Consider the following 22,956-nt stretch of genomic DNA (forward strand, 5'->3'; position numbering starts at 1 on the left):
TACCTCAACAAGAAACTCAACACTTCCTCCAGGTTTTTCACATTAAAAGCATTGCATCTTTCCTTTTATATGTAGATATTTTTACGTCAAAGGACATCAGAAGGTGTTGAACTTTGTTGATGGTAGTTTCATCAATCTGGAGGACAAACAGAGAATGGAAACATAATTTCAGTTAAAGTAGAAACTGCAAGTAGCAAAGTGGTGAGAATGACTGTTGTTGCACTGATGGAAATAGTGCTGTACAAATGGACATTATGCCAAATAAACCAGGTGAGCTGTTCAGGCTCTGCAGGTAATTTCAGCCCCCGGTGTGTTTACTTGACCTGCCCTTCATCAGCAGCCGCCTTTATTTGCTTGGCTGTTATTTGACACTGCCATCATTTGAATGCTGGGCTTTATATAAGAATTTATGGAAGGTTTGTCTTAAAGCATGAAGCAAAACACATCCACACCTGATCAACAGACTCCCCCATCTTCAGCCAGGCGTAGAAATAATCTCGACATGTTATAAGATGTAAGTCAGACAGGTGCTTAACCTCTCGTCTTCCCACCGTTCAGGGTGGACGTTGTGATCTGCCTCAGCACCACCGTGAGGAACGACACCCTGCAGGACGCCAAGGAGCAGCGAGTGTCCGTCAAATGTCGTAAACAGCTGCGAGTGGAGGAGGTGGAGATGGTACGTTCGCTCACACACAGCACAGTCGATGTCCGTCAGTCAGCGGTCCGGTGTAACGTTTGGTTAGTTAGTTTCCAAAGAGCCTCACTGTCACTCCAAAAGCTACTGAGCCGCTGCCCAGAGACAGGAAGTCCAACCACAGTAGACCAGTGGGAGGGGTGGTGGAAGCGGGGTGGAGGTATGAAACAGAAACGAGACAAACACCAACTGTTGATACAAAGCTAGAAGAACATTCTTGTCTAAAATCTCGTTGTATGCTTCACTGAACCAGGAAAAACATACAGTCATAGACAGCTTGTCTACATACTTTTGGCCACATAGTGTCTGAACTCTCTGAACACCCTGAATTTTAAAGCTTACGTAATGTTTTCCCAGTCGTGTGTTTATTCATCTAAAACTTTCATCAGAGAAAAACAGGAGCAGTTCAATAACATGTGGACTGTTTTTCCATTTCATGAACCCAGATCACGACTGGCGAGCACTTAGTGAAAGCTCATGGATCCAACACACGAGACAGAAAGCTGTGTTATTATTGCTGTCACTAACTGATGTGTGTGTATAAGAACAACTGGGCTGACAGGAATCAGAGCAGCAGTTCAGTAGATTGGATGTCTCTGCCATTAAATCCTCAGCAGACCAACAGGAAGCAGATCTCAGTTTCTGAGCTCTTGCTCTGATGGTTTCATCTCTCCTGAGATGTTTCCTTCAGACGGTCTGAGTTTCTTCTTTCTGGCTGCACGGATTAAAAGTTTCTGTGTTTTCCCTGCATGTCTTCTGCGAATCCACTAACTCCTCCCTGAACCTCTGCAGTCGGAGGACATCCGCCTGGAGCCGGAGCTGTACGAGTCGTGTAAGCAGGATATCAACAAGCTGTGTCAGAACGTGGCCTTCGGCAACGCACAGGTCAGCGGCTGCACACGCCGACACACACCTGTTGTCTGTCATTACACCTGTACTCTGTGAACACGTTAGGAAAGACTGCAGAGTGTGTCTGAAGCGTTCTGGTAACGTCATCAACATTTGAGAACCGTCTGTGTGGTGTCAGATCGGTCTCCCTTGAGCAGCGGGTGTGAACACGGTGCAGCCACGTCGTGTGAATGGTGTTCTGTTCATCAGATTAAAGGCTGAGGAACATTTCCTGATGAGTTTAGGAAACAAAAGTGTTGGCAGTTTTCTCCTGAGCCCTCAGGACGGACCACATCCGCTCTGAAGATAAACATCATAACACACAGACTCTGCAGACTCAGCGTTTACAACATTAAGAGAATTAAGAGAACCGTCAGAAATGATAAAGCACTTTTAGCCGCTTGCCTTCTGCAGCAGATGTGCACAACTGTACTCATTTCATTAATAACACGTCTGTCCTCAGACTCCATCATTCCTGATGAAGCTTCCTGAGTTTGATCTGATGAAGGACTTTGTGTAAATCCTGAAACTGAAAACTCAAACGTGTGAAAACATTTTACGGCCAGGGTCTTCGTCGATTCTTCAGTTTGAGAGAGACCTTCTTCATCACAGACACTTCAGGCGATTCACTAACGATCACGTGTTTATCTCTGCAGGTTATCGAGTGTCTGAAGGAGAACAAGCGTGATCTGACACAGCGCTGCCACCAGCGGATCTTCAAGCTCCAGGAGGTGGAGATGGTCGATCCTGAACTGGACTACCAGCTGATGAGAGTCTGCAAGCACATGATCAGGGTAGGCCAGTGAAACGAGGGTCACATGATCAGTTTGCTGTAATCCTGACGTGTTGTGTGTGTTCCTGTTTATCACAGCAGCTTCGTGTGAATGTGTGTTTCAGCGGTTCTGCACTGAGTCGGAGGGAAAGAACGTTCTTCAGTGTCTGAAACAGAACAAGAACAGTGAGCTGATGGATCCCAAATGCAAACAGATGATCACCAAGAGACAGATCACCCAGAACACAGGTACACATGCACACACACACACACACTCACACACACACACACACACAGGTATGTACACACACTCACACACACACGCACACTCACACACACACGCACATGAACACACACACAGAAACAACACGAGTACACAATCAGGTCCAGTGTCTCATTTGACATTGATCATCTCCACTCTGTGTGTGTGTGTCTCTCTCTGCCTGTCTGTCTCTGTCTGTCTCTGTCTGTCTCTGTCTCTGTCTGTCTCTGTCTCTGTATGTCTCTGTCTATCTGTCTCTGTCTCTGTATGTCTCTGTCTCTCTGTCTCTGTCTGTCTCTGTATATCTCTGTCTGTCTCTGTATGTCTCTGTCTCTCTGTCTCTGTCTGTCTCTGTATGTCTCTGTCTATCTGTCTCTGTTTGTCTCTGTTTGTCTCTGTCTGTCTCTGTATGTCTCTTTCTGTCTGTCTCTGTTTGTCTCTGTCTGTCTCTGTCTCTTTCTGTCTCTGTTTGTGTGTCTCTGTCTGCAGACTACAGGCTGAACCCGGTGCTGAGGAAGGCCTGTAAAGCCGACATCCCAAAGTTCTGTCAGCCCATCCTGAACAGGGCGACGGCCGACACGGAGCTGGAGGGTCAGGTCATCTCCTGCCTCAAACTCAAATACGCCGACCAGGTCAGACACTTTGATTGACGTCCCTGTAAACAACCAGGACACCTTGTTGGTGTAGACGGTCCCTCCTCACTTCCAAACTCTGATTCTTGTTCTTTACTGTTCCATCGAGGGTTTCTTTAAGATACTGAGGTTTCCTGTCCGGACTCTGAGATCAGCTGATATCTGCTCCTTCTCTTGTTTTCTGATCTTTTTATTTGGCTTGTTTGGTGCTTTTTGTCCACATGATGTGAATTTGATTGTTGTCTTTTTATTATTGTTTTGTGTGGACCCAAGGCAGACCAGTGACTATTTAGTGGAAGCTGATCAAAGGGGGATCTGAATAAAGAATTAAGGATCTACTGCTGTACTGGACAATAACATTAGAACGTTTTGGTATTTGAACCAAGATAAAACAAATTTTGTTCCATGATAGTGATGGAATTACAGCTCTCTGAAGGGAGACAGGGTCTGAAATTTAGGCAACGCTAAAAAAGAACGACTTGATTCCCTTCATTCGTACCAAGGAGCCATTGAAAAGAATCAGATCGTTCACGAACGTAACATCACCGTTAGATAAGGTGCTGATGGTGCAGCTACACCTCAGACTCATAGGAGTTGCCCTTTTGGTCTTAGGGTTAAGATGCATCCTTAAAACCTGCAACCTGGTTCAAGTCCAGCAGCATTACTTCTCAATGATGTTCGGGTCGGGTACAGTCTTGTAGACTCCGCGAGAGAACATCTTTTATAAAACGATGACGGCTCGAGTCGGTTCAGTCATCTCTCTTTGACTCGTCGTGTTCAGACAGTCAAACAGCTCTCTCTCCACATGTTTCCTGTCACACTCTCCACTGACAACCATCAAAATAATCTTTTTTAAAGGCTCAGGAGTCGTTGAATGCTAACAGAAAGCTCCTTTTTTCTTCCTTTAAATAAGCTCATATGTTCATCACAGTCATAGAAACCAGTTTCTGTTGGACCGTTCAGCTTTTCAGGGTGAAAGATGAAAAAACATAGAGAGCTTAAAGCTAGATCTTCAGAGGGCAGCTCTTCATCTTTGTGTATATTTGTCAGAGGAGACTCATCAGAAATGCGTTTTTATACCACTGATACGCTGAATATGAAATCAATCAGATTAAATCCACGATGTGTCATCGAGGCGGCGGTTTATCAATGAGACCCTTGAGTCTGCGAAGTGGTTGAAGTCATTATTTTAGTTGTGAAACTCTTCCTGTTTGTCGTGACAGCGCTTGTCTCCAGACTGTGAGGATCAGATCCGGGTCATCCTGCAGGAATCAGCGCTGGACTACAGACTGGACCCTCAGCTTCAGCTCCACTGCACACAAGAGGTTCACACATTTCTGCTTTCTTTCAACACACACTCTGAATGTCTGTGATTTTAATTACTTTTTAGATGTTTCCTCAAACATTCTTAAATTAGTTTAGACAGATATCTGTCATCTTCCGGCATTATTTCCCATTAATCCAAAATGTTGAATTATATTTTGACAATTAGATTAACGGCCCAAATGTTGCACTGATACTTGATATTATAAGTATACTGTATATACTACATTATGGAACTGGACTCACCTGGAATCATTTGTTGTCATGTGGCTGAGTGGCCAGCAGGGGGTGATGATAATCCATTCACTGGCAGAGGAGAAGAAACTGCTGCACTGTTTTGATTGGTAGTCCAGGTGAAGCCAGCTGTTGTGATTGGCTTAAAGGATGAATTTTAAAATCTCTTAAATTTTTTTTACATATGAAAACAAAAGTTTTGTAAAAAAAAAAAAAAAAGACATTAACTTTAAGCTCAAGCTGGTGAAAGCATGAAAGCCAAAATAAAAAAAAAAACACACAAACAGGAAGATGATGAAATTCTATTAAAAAAGTGAATTATGTGCGCGTGTGTTCAGATTTCCAGGCTGTGTCCGGAGGAGGCGGCAGCTCAGGAACAGACGGGGCAGGTGGAGGAGTGTCTGAAGGTGAACCTGCTGAAGATCAAACAGGAAGGATGTAAGAAGGTAAAGGAACTCTCTGCTGCCTTCACTGACCACTGAGGGGAACGTAAATCACATCATCAGGACATACAGTCTGTACAGGATCAGTTTATTTTCATTTGAAGACACAACAGCTTCTTCACTGGCACGAACAGCAAAAACATAATAATAATAACTATAATTACAATAATAATAATGAGCAGTTTACATAGAAAATCTCATCTCTAGATTTTCAGTATCAATCAACCGATATCACTATTTTTGTCAGATTTATAACATATGAAATCTTCCTCTTTTCTCCTCTTCCTCAACTACTTCCTGCTCTTATTTATCCCCCATCAATATTTCCTCCTTCGTCGTCTTCTTTCCGTCCTCCTCCACCGCCCCATCTCTTCCCCCGCCCTCCCGCAGGAGGTGTTGAACATGCTGAAGGAGAGTAAGGCGGACATCTTCGTCGACCCCGTCCTCCACACAGCCTGCGCTCTGGACATCAAACACCAGTGTGCAGCCATCCCGCCTGGCAAAGGGCGCCGTGAGTCCAAACCTTTTTCCTGCAGCAAGATGTTTACATGTTTGAATGTATATTTTGCCCTCGGCTACTTTTCTTCTCTTTATTGACACACAACAGGTCATTATTTAAATGTTGTCTGAGTGTATTTATTCAGTTTTAACAAGCAGGTTAGTTCAGCATCAGTGTGAAAACTAAGAACAGATGAAAGAGCTTCTGACCTGAGACGCTGCAGCGTCAGGAGGTAACGCCTTACGTTCTGTTGTTTCCTCAGAGATGTCGTGCCTGATGGAGGCGCTGCAGGACAAACGTGTCCGTCTGCAGCCAGAGTGCAAGAAGAGACTTCAGGATCGCATCGACATGTGGAGCTACGCTGCCAAGGTACATGAACCACAGCTCCGTCACCCTGTCGCTGAAACCCTCCAAACAGTGTGAAAACACAGCTGGAGATGATGGAGCCTCACACCACAGAGCAAGACGAACAGGAAGTGTAGTCTCCTCCATCCCTGTGCTGCGTGAAACCGGTCAGCTGAGGAGGCCTGGATGCCTCTAAAGATGAAAATATAATATTACTATGTCAGAACTGAGTCACTGAGCTTTAAACATTCATTTGTTTTTAAAGAGAATGTGCAGTCAATGAGTGAGATTTGTTTTTATGAGCTTAAACTTCTCAAAGGAGTTTTTCAGTGTGTGCATGAAACATCGTTTTATTTATTATTAATGAAGCAAGCTCCATGAATCCACTTAAAATATGTATCAGTAAGTTGGTATTTGATTTGATTTGAGTGAAGCAGCATTAAATCTGTTTGTTTAATTATTTAATTGAATGTGTTCCATAACATCAGTTTAAAAGGGTCCTTTATTTTGAAATGAATTGAATAGCTGTAGAAAATGTGGTTGAAGGTTGCTTTTATTTTAAAATTGATGGAATGAGCAACAACAAACTTTTTTTAACCTGAATGAGTTTAAAGGGAGTTTGACTTTGAAGCCAAGCCATTGAGTTTAAACTTAACTTTTAAAAACTTATTTTTAAATTGATTGTATGAGGAACACAATGTCTGTCTAAACTGGTTGATTGAACAGTGTTTAAAAGGGCTTTTATTTTGTAAGTAATTAACGAGCTGCATTAGATCAGTTTTCTGGGGCTTTTATTTTGGAGTTTATAACATACGCTGCATCCAGAAGAATAATGTGAACACAGCTGAACTCACACTGTCCTGTCCTCACCTCCTGTCAGGTGGCTCCCGCCGAGGGTTTCTCAGACCTGGCCATGCAGGTCATGACATCACCATCCAAGAACTACATCCTGACTGTGATTGGTGCAGGTGTGGCTCTGCTCTTCCTGATGGGGCTGCTCTGCGGCAGATTCACCAAACGCGTCACTCAGGAGCTGAAGGACAGGTAGACCCCGCCCACTCCGGGGTCAGGACACACCCACAGGAGAAACAACCACGGCCAACAAGAACCTCCACCTTCATTCCCCTCTCCTCGCGCCCCCGAAAACGCCTCCCCTGATCTCCTCACCCCTTTTTTCCCATCGCTGGAATGACATTACCCACAATTCACTGGCGAAAGTGGGCTTGATCAGTGACTCACCTGCTCTTCTTCTACAAGAGCCCCGTTCCCTCTCCGAGAGGGCACGCCCACTGTCACATCTTCTTCTTCATCTTTTTTTTTCCCTTCTCCTCCCGAGCTTCGAAACAGAGCACTGAGTCCTCCTGATGTAGATGCAGCATCACTCCTTTTTTTCTCCATCTTTACCGCGGGGTGGGCGGGGGGGTGGGTGAGGAGAGGGAGGGGGGGGAGGGAGGGGATTGTATGGATAAGGGGTCAGAGGTCAATATGGGGGCAAGGGGGGGGTGAATGAAATCATGTAATGTGTAAATGTGTAGAAAGTGGGATGGGAAGTGCTCATGTATAGAGCAGATTAATGACTCCAGTATTTTAATGACTGTGTGTGTGCGTGTGTGTGTGTGTGTGTGTGTGTGTGTACGTGTGTGTGTGTGTGCGCGTGCGCTTGTGTGTGTGTGTATCTCTTTCTACCACCATATTGTTCTAGTTTGTCCTCCTGCTAAAGAGTTTTGGGGTTTTTTTTTTTTGTTGGCTCTGGATTTTTTTTTTCTTCTGATGTGTGTTAGTTAGATTTTATCGCCATGGGACTGCCAGGCGGGTGGTGCCAACCAACCAAGCCACAGATGAGATAAAGAGAGGGACAAACACTCCGCCATCTCGCTCGAAGCTCTTCCTCCAGCGGGAAATATTTGTGGTTATTTTATCTTTTTTTTTTTTATTTTCTAAAGGCAGACCTGGCGACCTCAGCGCTCCTCTAATGCAGTCAGATTTTTTTCTTTTTTCCCAGCACAACCTGTTCCATAAACGCACCACGTCCACCCGCTGCTCCCAGTTTAGCCGATTTGACCGCTCCAGCAGCCGGTTGGGACGTGAGGTTGGCGTCGCGCTCGCTCGTCTGGAGACGCCGTGGCTGGCTTCCTCCATGCCGTGATGCAGGAGCGATCCCGGTCTGATCCAGCACTGGGTGGAGCAGACAGACTGGGCGAACTGGATTTATTTTCTCCAGTCATGAACTCGCAGAGCGGCTGCTGGTTTCGTGCTGGTTGGTACAGAACAGCTGAGAGCAGGAAAAAAATCCAGCATAAAGAAATGAGAAGATTCTAGACGATTATAGAGATGTGAACATTTTTGTGTAAAGATACTGGAATCATTGCACATTTTCCGTTCTTTTTTTATATCTATAAATATATATATATTGTTTTGTCATAGCCTTATTTATTTGTTTACTAATGGTCAAAGTTTTTGGTTCTTTTTTTATGATTTGAATGTTCTCTGGTTGCCTTTTCTAGCGAGCGCCCTCCTTCCTGCAGGGGGAGGAGGGAGGGAGGGAGACGCGGTGGCGAAGGTTTGGCCTCCTCCGTCCATCAACCTGCGCCAGCAGCTGGCTGATTTTTCGGGTGTGGTCGGTGGACGCCTCTCCGGTAGGCGGAGTGAGTCAGGGTTCTGCTCTGGTGACGTTTGAGACGGCTGCACGTTAGAAATCAGCTGTGATGAACGCGATTGGCCGGTGAACACGGCATCCTGAATACTTGGTGACTGTGATCATTAGTGAGGCTTTGTGAGCTGAGGGTGTGGATGTCTTTAATGTGATGGTGCTTTCACGAACAGGGAGCTTCAGTCGGAGCCTGTGAAGAGTTTTATCCAGATCTTCAGCATCCTGTCACTCTAAACCTGGCTGACTTGAACTCCTATTGGTTACTCTTCAGCTGATTTCCTTGATAAATGATTAAGCCAGTGAACTATCAGAAAACAATAAAAAAAAGGAAGACATCAGTCTTCTCGACGCCGCGATGGCGTCTTCAGATGTTTTGATGGAGGACAAACAAAAGCAGTGAATTCTTACATGTGATGAACTGAACCCATAAATGTTGTTTGGTCAGAACAAGTCGCTGTGAACTTGAAGCTGAAGGCAGCGCTGGATCATTTCTCGTCTTTAGTCCAGAATGAACCAGACGTCAGGTGCGACTGAAGTTCTCACGTCGTCTCGTGTTTCAGTATCGACTCACAGTTTCTCTGTTGAGTCACATGAGTGCCGTCAGTCAGTGGATCATCTCTAAAACTGAGGAAAGATGCACAAACCAAGAAGGAACCTGAGACCCAAACCAGACGCCACAGCGAAACGCCGTCAGCCTAGAGCTCCACAGGCCGGCTGTTCTCAGTCGCCTTCTGCGAGCAAGCGAGGCTTCGCCGTAATCGTCCGTCACAGAGTCGCAGAGCCGTCGAGCTTTTTGGTCTCGTTTGGAAAGTCGTGGATGTGACATCGGTAGCGGAGACGCTCTCCTCTCTCCCGGCTTGAGCCGATCATGTGTACATGTGTACTATACTGAGTGATGCCACACTGTAAACTACGTACCGTGCAGTCAGCCTATACTCTCGATTATTTTCTAATTGTTGAAGCTTGCTGTGGTGAGCGCTGCCCTCCTGCTTGTAAATGAGACGTCCCGATTCGTTGAACTGCCTTCACGTTGTTTCCATCTGACGTCAGTTCGATCAAAGCGTGCCTACTCACCGTCCCGCTGAGGGATCCCGCTGTACAGAACATCCCAGAACCCCCTGCAGCACCCAGCAGAGGAACGTGTGCGTGTGTGCGTGCGTGCGTGTGTGTGGCTGTGTGTGTGTTTGTGTGACCTCCGGTCGGTTCCTCGCTGTTCTCGTCGTCCCGAGCGATGATAACTAGAACATTTTGATTTTAAGTTTGTGATGATTAAGATCTTTTTGTAAACCCTGTTTTGTGTCTGAATCCACGGAGCTCCTGATCATCTGGTTTATTTTTCTCTGTCCACTTTTCTGTTTTGGTTTCTTTTGGTTCTGTACAGATGAAAATTGGACAGTTTGTTAATAATAATAAAGTCTGCAAGGTTTCTATTCTACTGTCTGGTGTCATTATTTCAAAGCCTTCTTTAAAGCACAACCTAACAGCCTACTTGATCCTGATGGATCTTCTTCCTCCGTGCCATTGACCTCCATTGTGGTCCAAAAACTGGCTGACATGTTCTTTCATCACCATGAATACACACACTGTAGTATACTCTGATTGACACACACCGTCCTGCTGCCACAAACACTCACTGCAGAACCAAATGTGGATTCATCCGCTGGTGAAAATAGTCCCAAACAAACACTCTATTTCTTCCTGTTTGCTTGATTAAATACTGCAGTGAGCAGATGTTTGAGGAAATAAATGAGCTGGGTTTTTTTTTAAGAAATTAATATATTTGTGAGTTTTTAAAGATTTACATCTTTAGTATAGGAACCAATGGGCTTGGAGCTTGGCAGGAGGCTCTGAAGGGTTTATGCAAGGGGTTACGTTTATGTTCCCAAACGTACGCTCAGCGGGGCTTCCCTTGGTTTCCCCTTTCAGAGACGCTGGTTTTGGTTGTTGTGCAGGTGGATTTTATGACATGACGAATCAGCAGACCTTGAAACTATAATTGGGCCTGTAAAGGGGAATTCCAGACGAGGTGAATTTAATTGCTAAAATCATCTCTAAAGCTGTCCTTTTCACCTAAAACAAAGGTCTTTCATTAAGTGAAGAGATCTTATTTTAAAGTTTTTGGGTCTGTGGGGTAAATGCTGGTAACTGCCTCCAGACTCTTTTCCAGACCTTTGAATCGTCAGATCATTCAGTCTGATTATCAGATGAAGATCCATCTTTGTTTCTGTCTTGTCAGCGGCAGTAAAATAAACCTCCTCACTGTCTGGACGGTTACAGTCAGACTGTTGTGGGTTCATCCGCGTCTACAAATAGATCCAACCCGACACCTCATCCAGCTGTAACCATGGAAACATGAATAAACCCTGTCAGACTTCCTTCATCCTCTGGGTGAATTAAAGGACGTGTGTGTGGTTTTGCATGTTTGAGCCCGTTAACTACAAATCACACACGCAGCGAGCTTCACATGGCAGCCCACCATTGTTTTAGCTTGTTTTTAAATGTCGTCTTCCTCCCTTCCTGCAGCCGGTGGTTTCATTATATTTAGGTATGAAAATAATCATGTGCTCAAAACTTGAGCTGGACGTGATCCATCACAGTCGATGTCATGTCTGCTTTTATTTCATTTGATTTAACAGCATCGCGTTGGCAGGAATCAGTCCTCTTCTCTGCATTATCACAATGACGATACTTTGACAAATAGAAAACGTGACTGTATCAGTGAACCATCAGCTGATCAGCTCTTGTTAATGGAGTGTCTATAAATATCTATAAGGTGGTGGGAGCTGTGAAAAATGACTATCACAAGCTCTGAGCCTTTAAATGTCTTTTGTTCAATTTAAAAAGAGAAAAAAAACCCCAGCAAACTCACATTTGAGAAGGTTGAACCAGAATATTACTTTTATTCTTTATAGATTATTTAAAATATTTGATTACCAGAATTATTTACTGTCAATGCTGTTTTATTATCCACAGACGACTTTATTGTAATGCAGCCAATCAAATCTTGTATAAAGCAGTGATGTCAGCATCAGGCAGAGCAGACGGTCACACTGAGCCAATCAGCAGCAGCAACACAAAAAGCGACGACTCTGACCGGCAACCCACATTAGCTTCACGCTAAAGTCTCCTTTTTATCTAACTCACAGTCACGAACACTCGTCTGGTCGTCTGATTACAGACTGAGGAACTCACCAGCGACAACAGAAAAGATAAAATTATTGATTTATTATTATTATTATTGATTTAAAGCTGAACTGAATTCATGTCTTCATTTGAAAAATGATGTGGACATCTAGAAGAGTCTCATTTGCATTTGAATTCATATCTGGAAACATTCATCTGGTCATCTAGAAATGTTCACATGTGTGAATGTTTGAAGTGAACACAGCTGACGTCAGTGTGTGTGTGCGTGTGTGGTCCTCATGCAGCCATACATTTGCGTGTTTTCTGTCTTGTACGTGTGTGTGAGAATGTGTCTGCAGACATACAGTGTAAACATACAGTATCTGACTGTACGCCTGCGTGTGTGTCGTCTGTTTTCGTGTGTGTGCTCTGTCTGGTCTGTGGAGGCTTCAGGCTGTCTGACAGATCTGTGATAAATTCTTCCGTCCGACGGACCAAAACACAGCTCGAACGTCTCAAAACAGCCAAAAATACCTTCGTGGAGGATTTCCCGCTTCTCGCAGTACAGACGGCGATGACACGGTGTCGGTGTAAACATGTTTATTGGTGTAATTTAACAATAATAATCAGAATAAAGACAAAGTACAGTGACAGAAACACAAAGCAAACATACTGACTCGGACACGCTGTAGCCTCAGTGAGCTCCTCTCATTAACTCACAGAGCTGAGCCTCACTGATGAGCTTTTAAAGCCCAGACGGTCGTTAAACAGCAAATCTGGATGAGATTTATTCAATCTGCTGCAGAATCACACAGATTTCTAACCTGATCACCAGGTTGTGGTTCCACTTCCTGATCCAAACAAAGATGGCTGCTGACAGTGGTCTTAGCTCTGGAGCACCGCTGTCGTGATGATGCGTTATAGGCTCAAACATCTTCAGCTATAAAAAAAACACTTTCTAATTTCACTTTGTCCGCAACGTTGAAACTTTCTGTTGGCTTTAATTAAACTCACTAAACACTAAATAGGGATCGATGGTCCACCTCAGCTTGGCTACATTATATACAGAATTAATGGTTAAACATGAGAAGTTCAACAGATACAGTAAGACACCTACAAAAAGGCGAGAAACACTCAGTGGTTTGACACCCCTCCCGCCCACCCCCCGCTCTTTAAACCCACAAAGAGGTTGTCAGGTTTCGCTTCCTTTTCGTAACTTTCCTGATTTTTTCACTTCAAAGGAAAACACACAAAAATCTAATCTATAAGCCTTCCGAAGTCTCGTCTAAACTTAAAAATCCAACTGAAATTTAACTGCATGTTTTTTATTCTGATCTGTAAATTAAATGTCAGAAGAAATCATCACACAAAGAAGACATTTATATTTTTCTTTTCGTGGTGCTAAAATGCCACTGTTTTTAATAATAATAATAATAATAATAAATATGTATGTAGCACCTTTAAAAATAAAAACAAATGTATCGATAACTTTATGTTGTTTTTGCATAAAGCGATAACTTTTATTCTGCTGACAGTGACGCTAACAGGCCTGAGACACAACCAGAAGGAACCGTAGCAAATGTTAGCTTTGAAGCTAACGTGTATCTACAAACATGGAGGTCTTAGCTTCCACCCAGTTCGCTGAACAAGCTACAAAACAACATACGCCAGGAGGCCGTTAACAGCTAGCAGGCTGCAGAGTTAATTAAAAGCTTAACAGATTGAGCCACTGCTAACAAAATGCTGTCTGCCGTTAACTTGTTAGCTTACCAGAGCAGGCTTGTTTACTGTGAGTCTTGGTGCTCATGTCGGAGTTTGTGCCTGACGTGTATTAGCATTACATCCGAGTCAGAGAGCTAAAACCCAGAAGATCTCTTTAAAACTGTCTCAGCTGTTCTGACGGTTTTCCGCTGGATGAAAAATGTCCCGTATTCTGCTTGATAAAAGATTTTTAACTTGTTCTCGGTCTGCTCACTGTCGTTTTATTTCAGAATATACAGACAGAAGTGTATGAGAGTGTGACCACTGAAATCTTCCTCTCAATTATAAAAATGATAATCAATCGATTTAAAAGTCACTGACATGATTGATTTCTGACTTCTAAACATACATTTGTGGCATCAGTTGGACTGTAAAAGTTCTGGGAAAACACCAAACTCCCGTTAAACCCTGATGAACCCTAAACCCCCACCCATCAGTCACCCCCCTAAAACTCGTAGCGGGACACAAACAGGGTGACCTTGGTGAGGTAGCGGCCCAGCAGGGAGCTTCGCTCCAGCTCGCTCATCTCCACCTCGGCCTCCAGAGTAGCAGGACCCGTGATGGGCGTCACCAGGAGGAGGGTCCCGGTTTGTCTGCCAGAACGCTGCACGCTGAAGTGGCCCCGCCCACGTCCGCCCGCCAAGCCGAAACGCAGCGTGTCGCCCAGCACGCGGGCCGCAGACACCCGGAAGAGGACGCGTGGGGCGGACATGTTGGACACCACAGACAGGAAGTGGAAGGAGATGGAGCTTGGCGCCTGAGTGCATCCCTTGTCTCCCAGCATGCATGGGTTCCTCTCGCAGCGCCTGGGGAAACAGAGGCAGCGTCGTCATAGAGATCAATGACGTTCTACAGCATCTAACAAAGTTCAGCAACTGGAACAAAAAAACTACAGTTTCCATGAAGTCTATGAAGTTTACTTCCCTAGCGCTGTCTTCTAACATCACCTTTTTAGCTGCTGTCTAAAAACCACAGCTGATCCTTGTTTCCTGGACCAGCAGGTTTGGTCTGTAGCAGCCGGGTTTAGCAAGCTGCAACCTGCTAACAGCTCCCATCATATAAAACTGCACTTGTGTTACCCAGCAAAGCGATGTCATAGCTTGGAAATCAGTCAGCAAAAACTTTATTTACATCGTCAACCACTTGCGGTTGTGGTCTGAGGGCTGAAATCTTCCTCCTCCTCCTCCTCCTCCACCTCCTCCCATCTCCCCTAGAGGCAGGTCGCTCTGAGTCGCTCAGGTTCTCCAGAGACTCCATGTTTGTTTTGGTCACGCCCGATTCAGAGTGATCAAATTAAACTGAACATTGTCCCCAGAATGATTCGTGGACTGAGTGTCTGCAGTGAGACACATTTGTTGATGAGATTCTGAGCTGCAGCTAGTTTACTTTACATGGTCAGATGATAAAATTTCCGTCACGCTGAGCTTTAAGGCAGTTGTAGAAAGTAAAATTTGCTCTTCATTCAGAGAAGACGACACCGAGACCCTCTGTGTCTTTAGTCCTGGTCTCATTTATCCTATTAAAGCACCGTTTTTATCCATAAATCTTAAATTAACAGCTTCTATCCATCCTAACCACGACACTTTGTTTTTACTGAAGTCGCAGCCAAAGCTCGTCTCTGGCAGAACGAACAGCGCACATGACCCTTCACCTGAAACTAACCCAGTATCGCTGTTCTCCATGCACTGCTAAAACATACAATTATGATCCGGCTGCAGGGATACACCAAAACCACTTTGGTAAACACATTTAGCTGCTGTTCACTGCCAGAAACATGTTTCACGCCTCTCCGCCACCATCAGCTGATCAGCTGACTGGAGCCTGGAAACCTCAGCAGGGCGTCTGAAGCCAAACCTCAGTCTGACTCTCAGTTACTCATGGAGGAATGAAGCTAAATGTCGGGTGGTGAAAGGAAGTGGGTGACATGGAGGTGAAACGTATTGTTTTCCATCGTCTCCATGGCTGTCCCTGTCATTTACAGCTGATCCTCGTCTTCTGTGGAGTGAGAGGTTTTATGGTTTCCTTTGTTTCATCCGTCCACTTTTCATTCCTCCTCTGCTCTGTTTGCACTTTCATTGTGTTCTTGAAATGTGATTTCACTCTTTATTACAAGGCAATTAGGCTGTTAGCTGCTAGCTCATTAGCGAGCTAAAAGTGTCTTCAGGCTCAGTGTTTTGGATCAGTCCACATCTTTTGAGTCAGGCTGTCGGACAACGTCAACAGTTAGCTGAAGTTAGTTAGCTTAGCTTTGTTTAATTGGGGGACAAATGCAAAGCGTTGTGAACATGCTAAAAACATTCTAAACCCTGACAGCTCTGGCTCTGCAGCAGAGACGGTCAGACAGCAGCTTCATTACTTAAAACCAAACTAAAGTATATCAGCATGAATGATCGTGGTCCTAATAAGCTGAGTGTTCCCTCTAGCGCCACCTTGAGGTTAATTTTTTTCCTGAATGCCTCAACAAATGCACTGCAATGTGGTAGCCTCAATTTTAATTTGTGTTTCGTTTGACCAAACACCTGCAAAACTAATGATTTCCCATCAGCCAGTACTTTGTGTTTAGTACTAATCAGCAAATGTTAGCATGCTAACACACTAAACTAAGATGGTGAACATGGTAAACAATATACCTGCTCTTTAGCAGGTTAGCATTGTGATTGTGAGCATGCTAGCATGCTAATGTTAACATTTAGTTCAAAGCACTGCTGTGTCTCAGTACAGCTTTATAGAGCCGCGATTGTGGCGGTAGACTCTTATTTTACGTCTCCAAGTTTAAAAACGGTGCATCCATTGTGAGTTCAAACTTTAAGTAGGACTCAGGAGTCCAAACTCAGGATTTAACTGTGACACCAGCGTTCTTACTGCTATCAGCAGGTGATACGCTTCAACACACCTGTACAGCTGTTCTCTGAAAAGTGGTCAACAGGTACGCTGTGATCTTCACTGTGACACTAATGGACTTCCCATCAGCCTCATCTGTGCTTTGTGTTCAGGGATAATTAGCAGAGGTTAGCATGCTAATGCACAGACTATGATGGTGAACATGGTAAAATTTATACTGTAGCGGTGTAACTGTTGTTGATGTTAGGAAGCTTCAATCCAGGATTGTGGCAGCTACGTCATATGGCAGCTTTGCAGTGATGAAACTAACAGTCCTCTGACCTTTCCTGCCACACCAGGAGGTCTGACGGGACTGGCGGGCTCAGAGGAAATGCTTTCAGCAGAAGGATGGATGGATCAGGGCGGTTTGCTCTTACATTGGTGAAGTCTTGATGTACGTGGCGTTTTTCATGTGAGGACACTCCACCATCACACACTGGAAACCTCCGTAGGTGTTCACACACACCTGCTCCGCTGTGCAGTTGTGCATCAGGTTTTCACACTCGTCGATGTCTGAAGAGAAGGACGGAGGGGAGCGTTACGAACACACAGACCACACGTCTCTGCACACTCCCCTGACTGAAGGATGACCTTTGAACTCTGACCTGTGCAGCTGCGGCCGTCTCTGGCGAGGTCGTAGCCGGACGGACAGAAGCAGTGGAAGCTGCCGGGAGTGTTGACGCACTGATGGACGCAGAGGCGACCGGGCTGACCGAGAGGAAACAGACGACACTCATCGATATCTGAAAGACAGGCAGAATCCTCAGAGGAAGCTCTGAAAAGTCAGTTATTTGAGAGAAATACTCATCACCTGTGCAGATGTTGTTGTCCCGGCCTGATATGGTGAAACCCACGTCACAGGTGCAGCGGGTGGAGCCCAGGAAGTGAGTGCAGTGAGATGGACGGACGGAGGAGGAGGGGGAGGAAGATGTGGGTGATGAAGAGGAAAGGGGAGCAGGTGTAGATGATGACAAGGAGGGTGCTGACAGTGCGGCAGAGACGGGGAGGGAAGAAGAGGAGGAAGAGGAGGAGGATGGAGCAGCAGGAGAGAAGGAGGCCAGAGAGTTGCGGGTGTTGTTCAGGCCTGAAAAGAAAAGAAGAAACAAGACTTCACCGAACTGCTGGAGCTGAACTGTGCCGGTCTTCCAGTCATGGTCCAGGATCAGAACCTACGTCTGCACATCGGCTGCTGGCCGCTCCACTTCAGAGCCTCCAGACACACTCGGGTCCGTGGGCCAATCAGCTCGTAGCCCGGCTTACACAGGAAGTGAACCTCGTGTCCGACGCTGAAGACCCTCCCCAGTCTGCGGCCGTGAGCGGGGGGCTCTGGTTTGGGGCAGGATGCTGGGAGCAGATAGAAACACGTTCATTTACCTTCTGAACTCAGAGGATTAAACCGCTCTGATGATTTGATCTCATCTAACATCAGTCTGGGATTCATTTCAAACCTTCAAAGAGTCACTTCAGGTTGTGATTTCCTGATTTTCCTGAAAATTCTGCATTAAAAAAGTGGAAGCATGTTATAATAGAAAAAAAATTGCAAACTTTTCACGCTTGGCTGCAGCGTAAAAGTTCCCAAACGGGAACGGACTTTGTGAATAAATGATGACGTAGGATGTGACAGTGGTGATGTGGTGGAGTGAGGTGGTAACAGGGTGTGATCTGAATCAGCAGATGCAGGAGTGAAAGGTGTAGCGGAGGTTATTGCTCTAATCTCACTCAGATTTTCGAGTATGTGTGAAAAAATGACCTCTGACGGTAGCTGTTTTTGTAAACCAGTGATGGAATTTGCATTACTTTGGATGGAGACAGGTGACATAACCTGCAATGGATGAAAAGCTTGTATTCAATCCCAGAACTGTTCAACACCACTTTAAAATGATACTGTAATCTTGACAGGAGGTCTTAATGAAGGATTCTGTTCTCAGAGCCTTCCTTTGAGTTTGAGGTCTAATACAGACATCACAGTCCTTGCCAGGCTCAGTGGTTATTTCCCAGAAACCTTCATGACGCGGTGCCTCTGCACTGTTCACTGTGAAGGGGAAACTTTTTAAAGCAAACACCTTCAACTTGAGTTCATCATAAAATGAAACACTTCAGCGCGTTCAGCCTGTTACTGGTTCAAGCTGTTTCGTAGCTTTGTTTGAGCCTTGTTTCTTTTCATCGGAGTAGAAACTTCGTCATCGTTTTGTGGTTTTTGCAGCGTTTCACTGAGCGTTCAGCAGGTAAGCACAGCTGAGCTTTCTCCGTGCAGGTGAACACAACTTGTTCCCCAGTTTATGCATGAAAACATGTCAGTATTTGGCTTTTAGTTTATATATTTATTTGTCGTGAACGATCACTAACGTCCAGAACGTTGACGTCAAACCACAGACTGCTGAGTTCCTTTAAAGAAAAAACAATCAACGTGAAATCAAAGATGGAACATAACTTCTTCCTCGCTCTTGGTGGGAGTGTTGCTCAGCAGCAGTGCGCTCAGTGCTGCCTCTGGTGGCCAGAAACTATATTTCAGCAGTCTGTGTTGTTTCTTACTTTCTACCTGACACTGGCTTTTTTTCTCTTTGTACATCACAGAGTGTTCCCGGGTGAAGATCTCTCACCGCCCGTCTTGAAGATGGCCATGGTGCTGTTGTGCAGAGCGCTCATCTTCTTCCTGAGGGAGCGCAGGCCCTGCTGGTATGACGCCTCGTGGACCGCCAACATCCTCTCCACCTGCCGCAGCGAGTTCACCAGGTTGTGGGTGGATGGACACTCCTGTGGACGGAACAAGGAGACGTTAGAGGACAGACCAATGCTGCTGGAGAACATCAGAACAGGTTATCTGTGATCTTCAAGGTAAAAAGTAAGTAAAATCAGCTACCAACAACTATAACTTGAATTACATCTTGTATACTGAACACGTGTAGAAGGAGATAGAAATGTAAAAAGAAGACATTGTGGTTTAGCAACAGTTAGCATTGGAGCTAGCTGTTGTCCGCATCTCTAAAGTCCTGTCCTCAAATCGGTGGTTGGTTACTAAACCCGGACTAAACCCGACCCACCGCAGGATCGACCGTCAGCTTGTTAGCTAACGAGGAACAACATGTAAATCAGACAGCTTTGGAGGTGTTTGGATGGAGCTAGCAGCTTCCCCCGCTTCATCTTTCTCCTTTTCAACTGGTTTCAATTATTTTCTTGTTTATCGAAAGGTGTTTTTACAGTCACAATGATTATTTGTTTACACTGTAGTTACCACAAAATACTGCAAACAAGCAGGACTAATAAATAAAACAGGAATGATGTGAACACGTCAGCTAACAGCTAACAGTTGTGACAGTGTTTTGAATGGTGAAAGTGATGTGAGCTATCTGCAGCGTACTGTTAGCTAACAGTTGTGACAGTGTTTTTAATGATACTTTGTGGAGGATATTAAGATAAAATTATAGTGGGGAACTATTTTAAATTCTAAATTATCTTTGTAGTTGTTGGAAGATGAATGTTTTCCTCTTTTGATGGAGGTAAGCTAGCAGGTTCCACCACCTTCGTCTTGCTAGGCTAAAGTTGGCTTTGACAGCTCTCTTTCTCATCTGGTGTAATTTATTTAACTTTTAATAAAAAGCTTTTCTCTACTCACACTGACTGTTAGCTTCTACCACAAAATAGAGCAAACCCGCACAACAAATATTTATGTGAACAGGTCGCAACATGCTAGTTAGCTTTGACAGTGTTTTGAATGGTAATTTATGGCGAATATCACAACTAGTATATTTAAGTATAATACGTATGTACATATATATAGTCTACTTTTTATTAAGTACTTTGCTTTTTTTCCCCGATTGCTCTCTACCTCTGCTGCTATTTTTCTTTCCACTGCTATCACATGCTGCTGTAATGCCCAAATTTCCCCGGCTGGGGATAAATAAAGTTTTATCTTATCTTAAGGGAGAACTTTAAACAATATGTAAGTCAGACAGCCTTGAAATTGTCAGAATGGAGCTAGGCTAGCAGTTTCCCCCTGCTTCCTGTCTTTATGCTAAGCTAAGCTAAACACATCTGACGCTTACAGTATATGGAGGGAAGAAACATAAACATATATTGAAAATGTCATACTGTAGGTTAAAGTAAATAATCATGAAATGTCCTTCATATATTCCCAAACACTACAAATTTCCCTGCTAGACCACAAAGAAACTTGTAAATCCCGTGTGTCAGAGAAGAGGAACATTACGTTATGAAGAGAAAGATGAAGAGTCCATCAGACTAACAGTCAGTCTGCAGCGTGTTTCAGGTGTGAGGTCTATACATAGAGGTGAGGTTTTCAGAGCCGCGACCTGCTGCAGTAACACCTGGGTGAGGACTGGACCAGGGCCCGCCGCTGACCTCACCCCGACGGTTAAAACACTAAAACGCTGCGCTGAAAACAACACAACACTGCTGCCACATAATGACCCTCTGAGGTCTGTGTGTTCGGTGTTTGGAGGCGTTTCTCTGGTTTGTTACGGCAGCGAGTGGGCACAGAGGAGGGTGAGCTTCAGTTCAACACGTTGGACTGCGCTCGCAACACATGCAGAAATATCCAATTACAAAACTGTGTGCCCAAAAAAAGAAGAAACCTCACCAGAAACCTAAAACTAATGAAATATTCCAGCATTAAATGAAGTTCAATTAAACCGAACCCACTTGCAAACTAAATAAAGCTTGAAATGGAGGCCAAACTTCAAAATAACAAAAAACAATCTGATGTAAATTTTAGGATGCTAATTGTCCCTGTTGGTCGTCACGAACATGCTGTTTAGGTTATATTAAAAATATAGCAACTGTTTATTAAGACACTTTCAAAATGCTTTCGTAGTTCTTCCTTTTATTCGAAAAGTTTTCCTCATTTGTCACAATAACTGAAAATCAAGTTACATTAAGTTTTTGGTATCTGCATTGACTTGTATCTAATTTAACTGTCTGTGGTCATCATGTGAACAACAATTAGCAAATCTATAATTGTTCCTCTATTTCAACAGTCCTCTGCATTAAATAATAACTTTAATGACAAAAATGTGCTTTGATTGATTGACTTGTTCACAAGAGAGATGGAAAAATAAAATAAAGGTCCAGTAAAAATGTTTTGATAAAGCTCTGTGACCTTTAAACTTTATACACATGTTCTTAAATTTAGATTGAATTAACCTTTTATTTAACGCTAAAAAAAAACTAAAGAAAATCTATTTTAAAAAGTTTCCAGGCAAAGACAGACAATAACAGTAAAACCTTGAAACCTAAAGCAGATGATAAATAAATAAATAAAATCTGTAAAATGATAAATGATAAATCTAAAACGACCTAAAGAGAAGAGTTCTCTGACCTCAGCAGTGCAGGTGAATAAAAACAGACGTGAAGTTTGTCTCATCTTCATCATTATTAGGTTTTTATTACATAACTCATTATAGTAAATAAAAGTTTCTTCTCACTCGACTTGGTTAGATTGACTTAAGTTATTTTAATTTAAATGAAACTTTAAGAAAACAAAACTCTTGACCTGATGTGTCTTTTCTCAGGTTTGACTCTGACGTCCACTCTGACCTCTGACCTCTTTAAAGAGGAAGAAAAGTGACTCTTAATCGTAGCTTGTAGCCTCAGTTTGAGTTGTGAGCACTTGAAGCTTTTAATGGAACATTTTAAACATAAAATGTTTCTGTAAAACATTAATTTGAGCAGATATACAAAGATTATTTTGTCGTTTTAACATCAGTCGTAACGCGTCCTTTAATCTGCTGTATTTAAAGGATTGTCATACTGAATTCTGCTGGACTCAGTTTGTTATAAATGTTTGGATGCCATAAAAATGAATTCCTGCCTCAGCAGAGACGCCACGACGCCCGTCAGATGGAAAATAAAGCGTAACAACTTGACAACAAGCTGTTCAGAGTCACCTGGACTCACCTGAGCAGAAGAAAAGCACCTCTGCTGAAGACAGAGCATGAACACGACGACCCCGGCGGTCTTCATCCTGATCCTGGTCCTGATAAACCTGCTCCTGGTGAGCTCTCAGCTTTGTCTGACTCCTCCGCTGCTCCTCCAGCACTAAATCATCTCCTCTCCTTCTGTTTCTTTTCGAGGGCACTTGCCAAATTTCTGCTGCGCTCACTCACAGCCGCCCTCCGCCCTCCTCCCTGTCAGATATTTTAAAGGAGGTGGAAGAGGTGGAGCACATCTCTCACAGCTCCCACATCTGGAGCACACTTTCACTTTTTGATCCATCAGCCCCAGAAATAAACCCTCAAATTAGAAGAAGTTTGGCTTTTAATCATCACCCTCACAACAAAGCAGCTACATTTCAGTGGCTGTTTCGGATTCCCTCCTCGGCTCAGGAATGTGACATCTGCTGCAATTACAGCAACTGAAAAGTCCCACTTTTTCCTGAAACCCTAAACATGCCGCCTTGCATGATGACGAGGAGCGGCTCCTAAATGACAGAGC

The 22,956-nt window shown here is 44.1% G+C and overlaps 2 protein-coding genes across 3 annotated transcripts in view; one reads left to right on the forward strand and one right to left on the reverse strand.

The window, feature by feature from the left end:
* Positions 1-7,496, forward strand: part of glg1a (golgi glycoprotein 1a) — a 31,280-nt gene extending 23,784 nt beyond the window's left edge. For both annotated transcript variants that reach the window (XM_041938471.1, XM_041938472.1), the window contains 10 exons: positions 559-676; positions 1,487-1,579; positions 2,239-2,376; positions 2,480-2,603; positions 3,106-3,248; positions 4,472-4,573; positions 5,144-5,251; positions 5,639-5,759; positions 6,010-6,116; positions 6,973-7,496. In XM_041938471.1, coding sequence (XP_041794405.1) covers positions 559-676; positions 1,487-1,579; positions 2,239-2,376; positions 2,480-2,603; positions 3,106-3,248; positions 4,472-4,573; positions 5,144-5,251; positions 5,639-5,759; positions 6,010-6,116; positions 6,973-7,140 — 1,222 coding nt within the window. In that variant the 3' untranslated portion in view covers positions 7,141-7,496. The remainder of the gene's footprint in view (positions 1-558; positions 677-1,486; positions 1,580-2,238; positions 2,377-2,479; positions 2,604-3,105; positions 3,249-4,471; positions 4,574-5,143; positions 5,252-5,638; positions 5,760-6,009; positions 6,117-6,972) is intronic.
* A 6,575-nt stretch (positions 7,497-14,071) lies between these two features.
* Positions 14,072-22,533, reverse strand: LOC121608510 (fibulin-7-like). Its single transcript, XM_041939813.1, has 7 exons — positions 22,420-22,533; positions 19,107-19,260; positions 17,680-17,850; positions 17,318-17,590; positions 17,112-17,249; positions 16,884-17,019; positions 14,072-14,432 (listed from the first exon to the last, which is right to left on the reverse strand). The coding sequence occupies exons 1-7, from the start codon at positions 22,483-22,485 to the stop codon at positions 14,072-14,074; spliced, it is 1,299 nt and encodes a 432-aa protein (XP_041795747.1). The 5' UTR covers positions 22,486-22,533.
* Between the last annotated feature and the right edge of the window lie 423 nt (positions 22,534-22,956).

Source organism: Chelmon rostratus, chromosome 6 (genome assembly GCF_017976325.1).
Source record: "Chelmon rostratus isolate fCheRos1 chromosome 6, fCheRos1.pri, whole genome shotgun sequence".
NCBI lineage: Eukaryota > Metazoa > Chordata > Actinopteri > Chaetodontiformes > Chaetodontidae > Chelmon > Chelmon rostratus.